Consider the following 17,899-nt stretch of genomic DNA (forward strand, 5'->3'; position numbering starts at 1 on the left):
ATATAGACGATAACTTTGACAGAATCAGTCGTACGGGCCTTAAATGTCGTTCTTAATACCCCGTGTTAACGTTTTCGAGGTTGCATTCCAACTGTCTTGCATGATCTGGTAAGCGATGCTTTGATTGGTTGGATGAAAGGTCGTTCTGACATGACCCATAATGGGATGTCCTCAGATTTCTGTTTAGCGATAGCGAGAACTAAGATCGGAATTTAATGAGATTGCACAAACTAAGAGATCATAATTATACAGCAAAACATTTGATGGTTGTTAGTGTTTGAATTAAGCTGTTAGCATGATAGTCAAGGAGTCCACATCATATAAAAACACTAAATATTCAGGAGTCTCTAGACTGAAATACTATGAAAGCAAACCTCAAAGACCACTACCCCAAACACGATTTCTAACACTGCCATGAAATACCTAAATTTGTGCAACTTAATTTGGTTTCTGCCGAAATATTTTGATTCACTGCACTTAAACTTTTGATATTCAATGACCATTCAACTTATTTCAAGGACACACACACAGCGTTAGAAATTGGCACTAGTCCTGTAGTCCTTGCCAAACTGCCCAATGGTTAAGGTATCATAAGGGCTAGTACAAATTTGCCCTTTTTAAGGGTTTTGCTATATGTTATCATTATAATGACAAGTGGACTAAAAATGTCCGTTTCTACTGCATGGAGACCAGTTTTCTCTTCCTTTTTTTAAAACCGCATTTATGTGCAACATGGTCTTGCTTTCATACAGTGAATGAAAAAAGTTGACCAAAGACACTAATATATGAATGAGAATATAATTTCAACATAGCCAGTGTTGAAAGCACATTACATGAACTTGGAAACAACGAAAATGTTATAGTTTTGTGTATGTATACAACACTGCAGTCACACAGTTAAGGTAAGATAACTCTAACTGAAGACTAAAATATTATATGTGGAAAATTAGGAATGGCTGAATTCTGAACCGGGAATGAAAGCATTGACTCGCGAGGTTGAAAATGACCTGCATGGCAATAATTCTGTTGTTACTGAATCTGAACTGAGGGAGTGTTGTTATTCCATTTCTAACATTACTTCCACCAATGTATTCGGAAGAGGATAAACCCAAACAAATCTACACATCACGTTTCAATCGTCTAAATGGGTCATCCTGGTCCTAGTTTGGACAATGGTTTCTTTCAGCAAGTAATCCTTGCCAAGCAGCAACTTGGTTCACATTAGAAGATCTTTTGATTAAGAACGTCAATATTGAACCAGAAGGTGTATTAGAACGTCAATAACCCTCACACAGATTAATATGGAACGCGAGGAGCTGCAACTGTCAAAAATTATCTTGTTCTGCAAACATTTCTGACAACATTGACACTATTTGTTGAGCCAAGCTGTAGTGCAGATGGGTGTTCAGCCATGTATCACATCTCAATGAATACAAGACATGGACAATTACAAGAGAACAGTTTACAGTTGTGTCAGTATTTGGGACACAGTCATCACCCTATGACAGGTGAATCATTGTTTTAAGTCCAGGAAACTCTTTGCCCCCCTCCCAAGATATGAAATTCATGTTTACACAGACTTAGAATTGAAACCCAGTGGCAATTTACTTGGTTTAATATGATTTTAGACATTCTTGCCTTTTGTGACTTGTTGGATAACCTGTGTGAAAGTCCACAGAGGTGTTTAATGATCCTCACTAAATGCTGACTTATAGTCAGGTAATAGTGACATAAGATTTGTGCATGAAAAGCTTTGAAGAGAAATTCAAATTTGAATATATGAATGAGTGACTTGGTTTTTTTACACAGATTTTACAACCCCATGGTCCTATATACGAATAAATGAATATATGAATTGGCTGTAATAATAGGACAAAGGATTCAAGAGTGTTTGTTTGTTTGCTGTTTAACGCCTTACTCAGCAATATTACAGCTACATGACGGACGTCTGTAAATAACCAAGTCTGGACCAGACAATCCAGTCCATGACATCATGAGCATCGATCCATGCAAATGGGATACAATGACATGCATCAACCAAGTCAGCGAGTCTGACCATCCGATCCCATTAGTTGCCTCTTACAACAAGCATAGTTGCCTTTTAGTTTTACTGCAAGCATTGGCTGCTGAAGACCTATTCTACCCCGGATCTTGTGAGTGAATGGAAATATTAATAATCAGGACACATATTCTGTGTTCCTTACTCCACATTCAACTTCAGGAAAATTAACTGCTTTCATGCCACTGATACCAAAATGTTGTTAAGCCCACAATGAGCTATATGAAGAGGGCTTGCAAAAAAGAAATGTTTTCAATTTTACAATTCAGTTGTCTGTACTGCTCTGGAATAACCATAAAGATCCTAGATGTAAATAGTTCTCCTCTACTCTATGATTAAATGCTATATACAGTTCTACTCGATTCTATGATCAAATGCTAAATACAGTTCTACTCGATTCTATGATTAAATGCTAAATACAGTTCTACTCGATTCTATGATTAAATGCTATATACAGTTCTACTCTATTCTATGATTGAATGCTATACACAGTTCTACTCTATTCTATGTTGAAATGCTACATACAGTTCTACTCTATTCTATGATTAAATGCTGTATACAGTTCTACTCTATTCTATGATTAAATGCTGTATACAGTTCTACTCTACTCTATGATTAAATGCTACATACAGTTCTACTCTATTCTATGATTAAATGCTGTATACAGTTCTACTCTATTCTATGATTAAATGCTGTATACAGTTCTACTCTACTCTATGTTGAAATGCTACATACAGTTCTACACTATTCTATGATTAAATGCTATATACAGTTCTACTCTATTTTTTTAATTAAATGCTACATACAATTCTACTCTATTCTATGATTAAATGCTATATACAGTTGCCTAGTGCCGGGTAGCCTAGTGGTTAAAGCGTTCGCTCGTCACGCCGAAGACCCGGGTTCGATTCCCGACATGGCTACAATGTGTGAAGCCCATTTCTGGTGTCCCCCGCCGTGATATTGCTGGAATATTGCTAAAAGTGGCGTAAAACCATACTCACTCACTCACTCACTCACTCACTCTACTCTATTCCATGTTGAAATGCAATCTCCAAGTTTTGATATATAAATTGAGTCATACTGAAGATATAAAAAAATCCACAAGCCAAGCTGATTCTGTATTGACTCCACTGATGTGACCACAAAACAACATTTATCTTTTCAGGACAAATATACAGTACAATTGTTGCTCAGTAATTCCTAAAGCCAGTGAGACTGAAGATCAGTGGTACTGCCTACAACAGGATCCTTCCCACTTCCTAGGTTGGTAACCACCAGCAATCTGGCCGGACACAACATCAGCTGTTGCTATCCTGGTTCACCAGAGATAACCACATATATCACACAGTACATTAGCCTCTAGCCTTGCTCCAGGGCTGTACTGAAAGGAAAGTCCATGGATGTGAAGTAATTCTATCCTCCTAATAGACAAGTCTAGATATGTGGACAGTAGCCTTGCTCTAAGATTGTACTGAAAGAAAAGTCCATGGACATGTAGTAATTCTATCTTCCTAACAGACAAGTCTAGATATGGGGACAGACTCCAGTCTCTTATAGGGACAACTTGTTCTTATTATTTACATAATCTAGAACTTATGTTTTAAACAAATAATTATTCCGTTAGAGACTTGTGCAAGTCTAATTAGCCTTGTCTACAAGGAACTACACACAGATACTACTGCAGGAAGTCGCCTTATGTTACCACACTGGGAGGTAACGACAGAATTTGGGATACTTGTAGCTTGTTGGCCTGAAAACTTGTTTATTGTTTGTTTAATCACTGTTTGAGATGATGCTTTCAGGACCCACGTGCACAAAGCAATCTTAGCGCTAAGACTATCATGAGCCTATGTTAAAGAATGGGAGTTACGATCATCTTAGCTCTAAGATCGCTTTGTGCAAGTGGGCCCTGGTGTCCAAAGAAAAATATAACAAACAAATATTGTGAAGTTTGTTTTCATTAAATTCTAATACATAATTCTGATTGAAAAAAACATTGTTCCATCATAGCTCATGATGTGATGTTTTAATAAACAAAGATGTTCTCTGTGGCATAACAGTCATAACAATCAGTGTGAAACGACTAACACAAACTAGTTTTCATATATAGTTTCCTGACTTTCTATATCCTATTTCTACTTTCATTATTAGTCTAAGTAAAGGTTATAGATTCTCTAACATGGGGCAGGCTGAGTCAGGCGAGTGGGTGAATTGACAATATTATCTCTGGTAATGGCCATAATATTATATATCAGCCACAATTTTGTCAACAGGGTTCGAAATTAACATACCATATTCACGCAATAAGTGTCCTGGGCGTTAAGAAAATTTACAAAGGGGGCGACTACTGAAATCATACACAAGTTTAATTTGTTTATAGAGATCAAGCAGTAGTGTTTGTTATTGCACACCATTAGCAGTCATATAGCTGCAATATTGCTGGTTGTGATGTAATACAACACACAAATGAATGTAATCAGCCAGTGTGAATGTTGTAAGCCCTTGAGCAGCTTATCCCTGATCTGGCCTATCCCCACTAACCATCCCATCACCCCTGTGTCACAGTAAGGGATAATCCTCGTTATACATCATCCCAGTCAATACAGACAAATATGATCACTATCAATCATTGGATATTACTCATATTCAGTGAACATGTCGATTAACATGTCTGTATAAACAGCTGATTCCACTGCTGAACAGCTGGTTGGAGCACATCACATCAACCACATTTCAACACAAACCACACAGCCGAAGACACACAGGAATGCATGTTTCAAGTACTGTTATTCGTCTACATAAACTTGTGATGTGTCACGTGACTTTCACTGACTCGTATACATGCAGTTTATTGCCTCGTAGCTGGGAATACGGGATTTATTCTCCCGCTCAGAAATCCACAAACATCCTGCTTTCTTCATGGTGGGGTATGAAGGGTATAAAGTGTTTTATCAAGGTCAAGTGAACCAATCAAACTTCAATATTCTGACATGGATAATAAAGGTCAGAGATTGAGGGAGTCCTGGTTTCAAATATCATAGGAGGAAACCTCAAGGACACCTAATTTCAAACAGGTTAGGGCTACCAGGAAGGTAACCAAGGGCCAGATAGGTAAAATTATTTAATAAGTGAGTCTGACATGGATAATAAAGGTCAGAGATTTAGGGAGTCCTGGTTTCAAATATCATAGGAGGAAACCTCAAGGACACTTATTTTCAAACAGGTTAAGGCTACAAGGAAGTTTACCATGGGGCAGATAGGTAAAATTATTTAATGAGTGAGTTTATACACCTGATGTCGCCCAATCATTATTGCATGTTATTGACGCAGAACCACTCCACTGCTAGCATATGTAATTGGGTGTGTCAGTTGAGCATACAATGGTTATATTGAAGGTGTCAGTGGTTGCAACAACAAAGAACTACTCAATAAATGCAGACAAAGAACTTTGCTGCCTCTTCTCTGGTCAATACATTTATATTGTGGCGTGGCTGGCTTAGTTGTGTTTTATACTGGTCCTTTCCTATTGCATATTGATTTGGCCTGCAATATGTATGCTATTCATGATATGTACACACTGATCTCTATCGAAATCTCCTGTAAAAGAGTACCCAATAGTTCAAACATGCCACACGACAGACTGACTGTATATTGCAAAGCCATACATTACAATGAATTTTCTTGTGAAAAAGCAAAACAGGTTTTCACAACAAAAATAGACTAGATTACCTTGCGTTGATATATGTGTGCATACATGTATGCATGTTCCGGTGTATTGGTATAGGCTGAATTCAAGGTTTATGGCGTTGAAAAAGACTGCCCCATGGAATAATACTCTCCACGATTTACACAAAATAAAGGTAAAATGACACCTTGTTAAACACATTAAGCATATAACATCCTTATGATTCTGGTTATACAAAACCATTTTGCGAAATAAAGAGGAAAATTAAGCAGGAAAGTCATGAGGTCCTTGTTATCACACTATTAGATGTTGAATGTTAGAGTGAAGGGTCAAATATCTAGTGGATTTAGCATACTAGCAAGTGAGTTTTGTTTTTACACCGTTTTTTGCAATATTCCCGCAATATCATGGCTGGGGATTCTGGAAATGGGCTTCACAAATCGTACCCATGTTGGGATTCAAACCTGGATCTTCGGATGACGAGTGAACGCTTTAACCTCTAGGCTATCCTACCGCTCCATTAAGTATACAGGGCAAGTTTAGTTTATGCTATACGAAAGATGCAATATCTACTGAAAGGACTACCTTTGGCTGATAGAACTGTTTTAACTGTGATAAAGAACCTTTGACTTCCAATGTTATTAATAAACATTACAAGGTATGCAATCTTCTGAATGTCAAGGTGACCACGGAAGAGAATTGATCACTGGCTCAGTGTTTTTCCACGATACATCTACGTCACCCCCAGTGTGTACATGGGCCCCAACAAGTAGCCACAAGCTCTTATCACTGGAGAAATTCTTTCCTCCTTCAACATTGTAATCCACTGGGTAACATCAACGATAAACTTTGTGCTCTTGCATTCCAATATTTCATTCTGCCCAAAATAAACAGAAAATGTGAGTTATTTTCATCATTTTCCATCATGCATCATACACTAGCACAACGCGTTGATGAAAGGGACGGCTGTCCGTATTTACACAGATAGCAAGTTGGCTTAGGCTGCAGCTTAAGAAGTCTATTACCTCAACAATGGGGGAAAATTATGCGTTATAGATAATGATAATCATGATTGGATATTGACATCTATACAACTGTAAATTATTGAAGCAGAAGAAAACTGCCATGAAGTAATACTCAATAGGTTATCAGACCTCTATTGACACAAAATCGGTTTTCATTGACGTAAGTCTTGAGAGCTGCGATGATGACGCTTGTTGCTGTCAAGCTGCAAAACAACCCCTGAGGCAATGATATTCAATCACTTTCCTTCTTAAATTTGCTTAAAATAGGCTGAAATAGGCCTTTTCAAAGAAGGTAAATTCAGAAGTAATCAGAGTTTCCTTCAGCACAATTTTTTTCTAAAATTAAACAGGCATTTTAAGTTATTAACAACAAAAGTGTTGAGAGTCGCAAAGTTAGAAGTAAAACAGCTCATTTTATTAAAAATGAAATCCACAGCTCATGAGCTGCACCCAGTACCTTATATCTTAGTTCTGCAGAGTATAAATGTTTCATTGTCCCGTAGATCCAGTGGTGTGATGGAGTGAGTGAGTATGGTTTTACGCCGCTTTTAGCAATATCACAGTGGGGAACACCAGAAATGGGCTTCATACATTATGGGGAATCAAACCCGGATCTTTTGACAAGCAAATGCTTTAAACACAAGGTTACCACACCACCTGCGCCGCACTCAGCAATATTCCAGCTATATGACAGCAGTCTGTAAATAATCGTGTCTGGACCAGACAATCCAGTGTTTGACATCATGCGCATCAATCTATGCAATTGGGATACGATGTCATACATCAATCAAGTCAGCAACCTGACCACCACATGCCGTTAGGCGCCTATTTCGACAAGCATGGTCGCCTCTTACGGCAGGCATGGGTTGCTGAAGACCAATTCTAACCCGGGATCTTCCCAGGAAGACAAATCAAGTCTTGATTCAGTTGTAACAATGACTTGAGAATCTACAAGGAGTTATCATAAAACTGAATACGTAAGTAGTCTTAAATATATCTGCCAGACAGCCTGGCAGTTGGAGGAAAATATTCATGCAGCCTGACAAAAAAGGTATCTTCCACGGGCAGCGGGCCGGCAGTTATTTTGGACAGTGACACCAGGCTGCATGTGCTTCAGTTTGAACTACAGCTGTACAACGCAGGGCAATATAACTACTGTAGTGTGGGTGTACTTAGCTCACCTTGTTTCCCGTTCCTCATGCTGAGAAATGAGATTTGAGTAGTAGTTCTCCAAGGTAACCTTGGCTTTTGTCACCTTGTCAATGGTGTGGTTAGAGATAGGCACTTGTTCTCCCACTGTGGCCATCTTGGAGCGACGACTCTGAAATTATAGATCAATGTACAGAATAATTGATGGTAAAATCAATTAAGACCATGGTTCAGACATCCTGCAACAGGTGGTTATTGAAAGTAACCAAGCATATGTTGTACCCTTGTCAGGAATCGAACCTGGGTCTTCAGCGTGACGAGCGAACGCTTTCGGCACAAGACTACCCGACCGCCCCTTGGGCATGACAGATTAACTATAGTTATATGAAAGATTTGGGTGGTCCTTAACTTCTTTTGAGTAGGATATTTGCAGTAGAAGCATGAAAATATCTTGCATTACGTAATATATTCACAAGACCATGGATACAGGAGAACATACGCCCCCTTGTCAGGGTTAGAAATTGGCACTAGTCATGTAGTCCTTGCCAAACTGCCCAATTAGTTAAGGTATCATAAAGACAAGTAGAAATTTGTCACTTTTAAGTGTTTTGCTATATGTTATCATTGTAAGGACTAGTGGACTAAAACTGTTAGTTTCTAACCCTGCTTGAAAGAGTTACCCCTGTGGATGTGTATCACAGTACCCTGAGGCTCATGCTATCAACCACTCCTTTGTCTGGTCAAGACCTCAAGTTTAATACCGTATTCGACGTAATAAGCGCCCTGCTCTAATAAGCGCCCACAGTGACATTTGCTGATATATTGGCTGGTGAACAATCCCAATTAGCAGCCCTTTCCGATTGATCAATGTACACAAGACTAATTTATTCGTGTATAATACACACTCGTGTGTTATATGCACCCTTAATTATGGGTAATGAAATTCTGGAAAAATATATCTGTCATACATAAACATTTCAGGCTGTCTGCATAACCATGAAATTTAACTTTCAACTCTGTTTTTTTTTTTTCACCAAAATAATATTCTAATAAGAGCCCCCTATTTCTAATTTTGAGAGCGCCCTGGGCGCTTATTACACTGAATACAGTATTTCCATTGACTGCGCTGACTACGGCATAGGACAGCATTTACTCTGTATTTATTATCATCAATAACAAATTACATAGGTTTTATGTTATTGCGTGGAATTTAGTTAATAATCTGCTTTGATAAACACAGGCCCACAACGCAACACTAATGACAGACTGTTTTTCTATGATTTGTTGGTTGGTTGGTTTGTTGTTTAACGCTGCACTCTGCAATGTTCCAGTTATATGACGGCGGTCTGTAAATAATCGAGTCTGAACCAGACAATCCAGTGATTGACATCATGAGCATCGACCCACGCAATTGGGATACGATGACATGCATCAACCAAGTCAGCGAGCCTGACCACCCGATCCCGTTAGTCGCCTTTTACGACAAGCAAAGTCGCCTTTTACGGCAAGCATGGGTTGCTGAAGACCTATTCTACACCGGAATCTTCACGGGTCGTTTTTCTATGAAGTATGTGTGACAAGAATGTTAGATGTACAAATCACATAGAGCTCTTCCTACTACTGGTGTTGTTTGTGGAGTCTCTGGACTACTTCAGAACGTAACACATCAACCTACTTACTGACACAGCTTAAGTGAAAGGTACTGAAACACATCTTATACTACTCAATAGAAGTTTAGGACCACCTGATTCTTTCATATTACTAAGTTAATCTGTCATGACATGGTTTGAGTGAGTGAGTGAGTGAGTGAGTATGGTTTTACGCCGCTTTTAGCAATATTCCTGCAATATCACGGCGGGGACACCAGAAATGGGCTTCACACATTGTACCCATGTTGGGAATCGAACCCGGGTCTTCGGCGTGACGAGCGAACGCTTTAACCACTAGGCTACCCGACCGCCCCTGACATGGTTTGAATTATATTCCAAACAAATATATAATCACAAGTGAACTACAGATTAACCCTTATGAGTATGTGTTTAGTCCCCTGGTTCGATTTATAATTTCTGATTGACATTATGCATTAAACTTTTCCCTTAAAAAATCAAGTTGTCAATTACACATCTCATCAGTCACATTTAAAATGTCAGTTCAGATATGAAAGGCCATGTTCAGCAACCAAACAGCTGATTACATCTTCTCCCAAATCAATGTTTTCTGTAATCCGTGAAAGGCGTAGTTAGTTTAGACATGAGACTGAGCATCAAAAGTTCAGGGGTTGATTTAACTGCTGGTCCATTGGCTACTTAAAATTACAAAGAGCTTGCTGTAACGTAAAGTAGATGGCCCATCTGGCCAGTCAAAATTTCACTCCTTCTCCGTGTATGTTCAATATTTTTAATTTGATCATCTCGGTAGAATGACAACCGGTCGTTATGTTGTAATGTTGTGTACAACAACATCTTTGTTTGCGCATAAATGTCTACAAAATTAGGCATATGGAAGCCAAGATTTAATCTCAGAATGCAGGAAAAAACATTTTATGGGGGAGGAGTTCTTAAATATTCAGAGTCCTGCCAGGTGGCTACATGACCTCAGGTCGGGCCACTCCGCAAGCTTCCACCATTTAGTTGATGGCCAGTCAGTTTGGAAAAGGGCTAGTAACTTTTAAACGGAGCAAGTCCTGATAGCTACATACAAATGCGTTGTTAAATCTACCCCTGTGAAAATCTGATTTCTACAACCCATGACATCACACTTGGCCATATCGTGTGACAGCATGAGTGACAGGCATGACGATATCGAGCCCAAGTCATGTGGTGACGTCTACACCACCTATTCAAACGTTCAGAATTGATTACAGCAAATCGATGTAAAGTGACATGCTTTGTCAGATCACATTGCACTGTATTGACTATGGTGCTGAAACGCACGCCGCCATTACGCCACGGGAGTACGCAGCATGTGCACTGATACGGATAACACAAATTGATCAGTCCGCTCTACTGAATTAGACACTGCATGACTGCCCTGTCCAGTTTATAACTCAACACACTTTGAAAGATGTTCCTGATTATGGAAACTGACATCAGTGACTTGAACCTTAAAGAGGGAGAAGTCAATCTGTTCAAAGAACTTTTTGATTAGAAGGTGATGGATGAATATATGTGACGCATATACCATGAATTCACTGGACACAATCTCTGGCTCTGAACAACAATTCTTAAATGCATAGCAAGTTCAGCGGGAGAAACTAACATTTTTAGTCCACTAAGCCCTATAATGATAACAAAAAGAAAAACCCTAAAAAATGGCAGATTTCTAATGGTCCTTATGATACCTTAACTATTGGGCAGTTTGGCAAGGACTAAAGCACTAGTGCCAATTTCTGATGCTGGCAATGGTCAGGTGATCTTGGTGTTCCACTTCTAGGATGCAAAATCTTAAACTTATACACATTTGATTTCATATTTTAGTTTTTAAATCATCAGGGATTTATCTGGACCTGCTCAGAGGCCAATATCTGGCCCTAAGTCTGCAGCAAATGTCAGAATATAAATTACAAGTCCCAATTCATGTCAATAAGTAATATGTGTGATGGGTTGGTCAAGGCAACTTGTGTTTCACAGGCCACAAGGACCAAGACTACAGGCCCAGAGGAAGCAGCTCTAATGCATAATTTAACATTATTGCATGAAATGAAAAGTTAAAATACAATGTCAAGAAAATGAAAATAAGAATAAGAATGTGAGGCAAATCATATTTATGAACAAACAAAAATCTCAATTTGCCTGTAACAAACTTTGTTTGGAATCCTAGATATATCCCTGATAATTTCCTGACACTGAAACTTATTTCTATCATTGTGAATACGGAAGTTACTATTTTAAGGCGACATTAAGTGATACATTTGCAATATTCCAATCAGACACTTCAGTGAGAAACATGTAGGTAACTTGCCACAGGCAAACACGAAGAAGATGAATGTTAAAATGAAAAATAGAAACGCATAGATGTGATCGAACTCAGCCACCGCCTCAGGCACTTATTGTGAACTAGAATCATCAAACCTAGAATAGCATTGTCATTGTTTGGCTAGTGCCTTGAGCAGCAGATGCACTACAGCTGTATAGCATCCATCCTTGCTGTCCTAGCAACATGGAAGAGAAGACACATGATCTTGTCCACATAATTTGCTTGCTTGTTTGACACCTAACTCATAAAAAGCGTATGTACCAGACAATCCAGTGCTTGATATTACGAGCAACAACGCCCCATGCTGTCTGGGCAGGGTGGCACACTATCAACAAATCACAGAGCCTGAAAAACTGATCCATCAGAAGCCTTTTACGACCAGCATAGGCGGCTGTGGACTATTTCTGATCTGGAATCCCAACAGGGACTGGCGATGAATAATTCAATATGTCTGTATATATAGAGATGAGTGAGTGAGTGAGTGAGTGAGTGAGTGAGTGAGTGAGTGAGTGAGTGAGTGAGTGAGTGAGTGAGTGAGTGAGTGAGTGAGTTGGGTTGGGTTTATCGCCGCTTTTAACAGTATTCCAGTTATACCACGGCATGTCAGCTTAATGTGGGAGGAAAGCCCAAAGTGATGCAGGTCTCAGACATTTACGACTTCGGTGAAACCCACAAGCACAGGTATGGTGCTGACGAACAGAAACAAACCAGGATTTGAACCCACAATCATAGGTTTCTGGCATGCCCAAGGGACACAACTCTGCACAGTGAACTGTGGCGCCTTAGACGACTGGGCCACCTGGGCCCCCTCATATGGAGATGACTAAGTGTCAGCATATATACACCACAGGTCTCTTTAGTTATTCCACAGGTACTCCAACATTATAGTACATATCGAATGGTGAATTATCACAGAGATGCAACAGAATAAATATATACCGAGCTTTATGGAAAAATAACTGTACAGTGATAGAACAGTCATGAAGTCACAAACAAAGTGCTTTTTATGTTGCATTATGAGGGTTACTATTAACCATCACCTTATGAATGTTGATAACACAAGAGTTAAGTGAAAAGATCCATACCAAAACTAACACGACCTCACGGTCCCAACAAATGCGTTGACATTCACGCGAGAAATATTAGAATCAGAAGGGCATTAGCTCATTTGACGGGAGATAACGCTGGACATGATACAAAAACAGAATATCACGTTCTAGTCACATGAAACCTAAAGAACACAGTGTGTAAGATGAGCTCATGAACACATTCAGACACAAGTGAATCAGACACAAGTGAAGAAACAAGACAATGTAGCGGAATGTTTCTGTGCAACTTTTCAAATCATACTGTCACAAGCGAGAGTGAGTGAGTGAGTGAGTGAGTGAGTGAGTGAATGAATGAATGAGTGAGTTAGTGAGTTAGTTTCTCTTAAATTTATCACTTTGGTCAAACCCGTGAACATGAAGATGGTGCTGACAAACCTAGAATCTAAAATCATATCTCATGTTCTGACTCAAACTGTGTTGTGTACCCACTGCACTGATATTTTAATACAAAAATGATAAGCCAAGTCTGCTTGGAATACAACCAGAACCCGTGCAATTCCCCCAAAGCATCCACCAGTCTATCAGAGACATCTTTCTACATTCATCTTCAAACATCCTTCATATACTCAGATGAATTATTCACTGCTCTACAATCATCATTAGGTGCTTTTCAAAGGTAAACAAAACAGCGGGCTGAACGGTATGATTAAAGTCTTAAGGTCAGAAATATTCCTTCTAAATATCTTAACAACAGTTATACAAAGGATATAAAACATGGAGAAAAAAATATCTTCCATTCCACAGTGGCATTACACATTTCTTACAACATACAATACTCCAAAAACAATTTCAGAGAACAGACACTGCAAGTACTCCAGGGTCAAATCTACACTACCAAAAAATGAACATCTGATAGTCCCTGAACACGGCCATGTCATAGCTGACCTGGTAACCAAACCGCCAACACTCACTGAATAGAGGCAGTGACTGTAGCGAGAAACGTGCTATATGATCCACTATGGACCCACACAAGCTTTACCTTCGTTTTCAGAAAATCAAAACAAGAATGCATTTTCCCATGGTTGGTGTATATCATCCTCCACTGCGGTCATGGTGGTGACCCATTCAGTATCCATCCTCTCTCCTTCACGTCTACCTCTAGTCCGCATCACCACATAACTAATTTCACAGTCACAACCGCTGGCCACCTCAAACAAAACACCCTACAATTAATTCTTTTGTCAACTTGTCGCAAAGAATCCACCCATCACGGCAGCTGGAGCTCGCCTGAAGGGCAGTCTCACGTTAACCCAATAAACCAGTCGTTATTCGCTTTCATAGGCTTTCATAGGCCCACTACTTGCACGGAATCTTTCACTTGTAACCTATATGTATTGGAAATTCAATACAGTAGAGCAGATAACGACAGTATGGCTCAGGTACTACTAATGCCAGGAAGGATCTGCGTGAGCTGCTTAACAAGAGCAGCAATGCTGTATCTATAATGTGAATACCTGCGACTTGATGTCACCATCCATCACAGCAAACCACACCAGATACCTGAGGAGAAACCCCTGTGGCTTGTAGCAGGGGGCAGCTGAAAGTCACACAGGGCTCCCTGAGGACCACGGGAGATCACAGGAGACCACAGGAGACCACAGCGGTGGATATATGGTGTAGCACCACCGCCCAAATTACCTGATAAAACACTTGAAGCCCTGCAAGAATGTTGGCCCGTGGAGAGCCAGCCCTGGGATGTCGGAGGGACGCCTATATACCACTGTTTGATACAACAACACACACGCTGTCCTGACAGAAATACATAAACTCTCTGGTCACTCCTACTAATTATTCGATATGCTTTCATTTCATGTTGTTTGTTTTTGTTGTTGTTTGAAACAACTAATATTGATGTCCATTGTCACTATGTTGGTCAGTGGAGTTGAGTCAACAATGGTCAACATTTCCAGGATTCTGTCAACAACCAAATCTCCTGGATAATCTCCTAGTTCCAACAGCCTTGTGTGCATTTGAACTCCACAAAGTCTGGTACATTGTTGCTGTCTGTGAAACAAACATCCACAACAGAGGCTAGGGGTGCGCAATAAAACTGGTATACCGCCACAGTGCAATAAGACCGTCAGCAATACACGTATCGAAATACAACCCTTGCATATCAGTGATAGAAACTAACAGTTTTAGTCCACTAGTGATTATAATAATAACAAAACAATATAGCAAAACCCTTAGAAAGGACAAATTTTAACTAGCCCTCATAATACCTTAACTATTGGGCAAATGACAAGGACCATAGAATTTGTGCCAATTTCTAATGCTGCATATTGATATTTTACAATAGTCACAGAAGAATTAAAAAATAATTATATAAATGGTATCTACTATCTTGAGGCATTTTGATCATGTTGATGGACTGGGTTCCTATCTAAACCATGTAAACAGCACACCATTTACATAACATTCCATATTGATGACGTAATAGGTGGTCTCGTTTATCCATACCACCCATCTCGCAATCTGAAGTCTGGATTATTGAATGAAGAAGTACCGTTTGAACAGTACAAATATATATTATTTGGGCCCAAATACATATTGCAATATGTATTGCAATACAGCTCTCCGTATTGTGAAATATTGCAATACAAGTTTATGGGCCAATATGCCATATGCCAATCCTAACCATGCTACCGACCTCAACATTAATCAGAAAGAAAGTGATATTCATAGTTTTGTCTATAAGGCTTACAGTACAACATCTGAAGCATTTAAGGCGCCAGGTAGCAGTGAATATCACATGTTATATCAAGCTACAAATTATTTGAAAATGACAGTAAGTGATGTAAGACTTAAGATAAGCAATGAGTCAGGTCTTGTTTTTGTACCTGCAATCACACGATCATTACATTAATTCCTTGTTAACCTTTTCACAAAATGCGTAACATCTTCCTAAGTTTTTACTTAAAACACATTAACCAGTATCCCTCTAGCCTTCAATAACAGATTTTACGCTTCATGTATGACAAATTTAACATTTTTACTTTCACTTGGGCTCTTGGGAGTTTAAATTGAGTAGTACTATCGCAAATACAGTCAAACACGGATATAACAAACACAGATAGAGATAACAAATGGATACAAGCTTATACAAAATCCCCATATTTCCCATATATATTATCACATAAAATTTACGTACATAACAAACTCTCTACAGCGAACTAACGTATATATAGCGAACTGATATCTCATCCCTACGCCCCTCTACTACGTGTGACCTGGCAGTGTTGTCATCAATATCAACATATCCTACACCGCTTTAGTATGCCCCTCTACTACATGTGACCTGGCAGTGTTGTCATCAATACCAACATATCCTACACAGCTCTACTATGTGTGACCTGGCAGTGTTGTCATCAATACCAACATATCCTACACAGCTCTACTACGTGTGATCTGGCAGTGTTGTCATCAATACCAACATATCCTACACCCCTCTACTACACCATTCTACTACGTGTCACCTGGCAGTGTTGTCATCAATACCAACATATCCTACACCGCTCTACTACACCCCTCTACTACGCCCCTCTACTACGTGTCACCTGGCAGTGTTGTCATCAATACCAACATATCCTACACCCCTCTACTACGCCCCTCTACTACATGCGACCTGGCAGTGTTGTCATCAATACCAACATATCCTACACCGCTCTACTACACCCCTCTACTACGCCATTCTACTACATGTGACCTGGCAGTGTTGTTATCAATACCAACATATCCTACACAGCTCTACTAAGCCATTCTACTATGTGTGACCTGGCAGTGTTGTCATCAATACCAACATATCCTACACCCCTCTACTACGCCCCTCTACTACGTGTCACCTGGCAGTGTTGTCATCAATACCAACATATCCTACACCGCTCTACTAAGCCATTCTACTATGTGTGACCTGGCAGTGTTGTCATCAATACCAACATATCCTACACCCCTCTACTACGCCCCATCTACTATGTGTGACCTGGCAGTGTTGTCATTAATACCATCATATCCTACACCCCTATACTACGCCCCTCAACTACGTGTCACCTGGCAGTGTTGTCATCAATACCAACATATCCTACACCGCTCTACTACGCCCCATCTACTATGTGTGACCTGGCAGTGTTGTCATCAATACCAACATATCCTACACAGCTCTACTACACCCCTCTACTACGCCCCTCTTCTACGTGTCACCTGGCAGTGTAAGTTGTACAAACGGTCCTTCTGTCGGTCTTATTGCAATATGGATGCATACCAAGATGTCCTATGAATGATTCATCTTACTACCAGGTTTACTTCCTGTTGAAGCCACGACAAAGACCAGGGATCTTTTGTTGCTATGGTGATTAACAAGCCTCACAAACACTGATGCCCAATAGATTGCATAATCACTGTGACACGATATCCAAGTGAAATTGATTGCAAACATTTATGCATTGAGAAGATCAAGCAGCAAAGCCATCTCCTACTCTCCATCCAACTGAAATGATTTGACGCGACAAAATGGCTGCATGCAGCTGCTCAATAAAACATGACCTACAGGAAAATCGGGAATCCAAACACAAAGATTACAACGCAAAGACCTTCCTTGAACTTGTTTTATTGGAACAATCAGGAAACAACAGTTCATCCGCTACACATACACAACAATTTTGCCAAAAATAGTGAGTGTGTGAAAAGTCTATAAAACCAGGATGGTAATTTATAACAACTAACCTCACAATCAACTTGAAAGGCTTGAAACTACCATTTTCCGTCACAAATAAGAAAGGACAATAGGACTAGTGCCAATTTCTAACACTGAAAATTACTGAGCTTAGTGTAAACATACCATCCAGTGGTTGATATCATGAGCAGATTTACCTGGTGTTGCCATGAGGCGACACTTAAA

The 17,899-nt window shown here is 39.6% G+C and overlaps 1 protein-coding gene across 2 annotated transcripts in view; it reads right to left on the minus strand.

Annotated features, from left to right (window-relative positions):
- LOC124148810 (serine/threonine-protein kinase 38-like) overlaps positions 1-17,899 on the minus strand; it is a 96,449-nt gene that overhangs the window by 67,375 nt on the left and 11,175 nt on the right. The window contains exons 1-2 of one of the 2 annotated variants that reach the window (XM_046520117.2): positions 13,985-14,244; positions 7,954-8,093 (exon numbers count right to left, since the gene is read on the minus strand). In XM_046520117.2, coding sequence (XP_046376073.1) covers positions 7,954-8,093; positions 13,985-14,041 — 197 coding nt within the window. In that variant the 5' untranslated portion in view covers positions 14,042-14,244. Of the gene's footprint in view, positions 1-7,953; positions 8,094-13,984; positions 14,245-17,899 lie in introns of those variants that run through there. The other variant, XM_046520118.2, reaches the window with a different exon arrangement.

This window comes from Haliotis rufescens, unplaced genomic scaffold (assembly GCF_023055435.1).
Source record: "Haliotis rufescens isolate VD_foot unplaced genomic scaffold, xgHalRufe1.0.p SCAF_6, whole genome shotgun sequence".
Taxonomy (NCBI): Eukaryota; Metazoa; Mollusca; class Gastropoda; order Lepetellida; family Haliotidae; genus Haliotis; species Haliotis rufescens.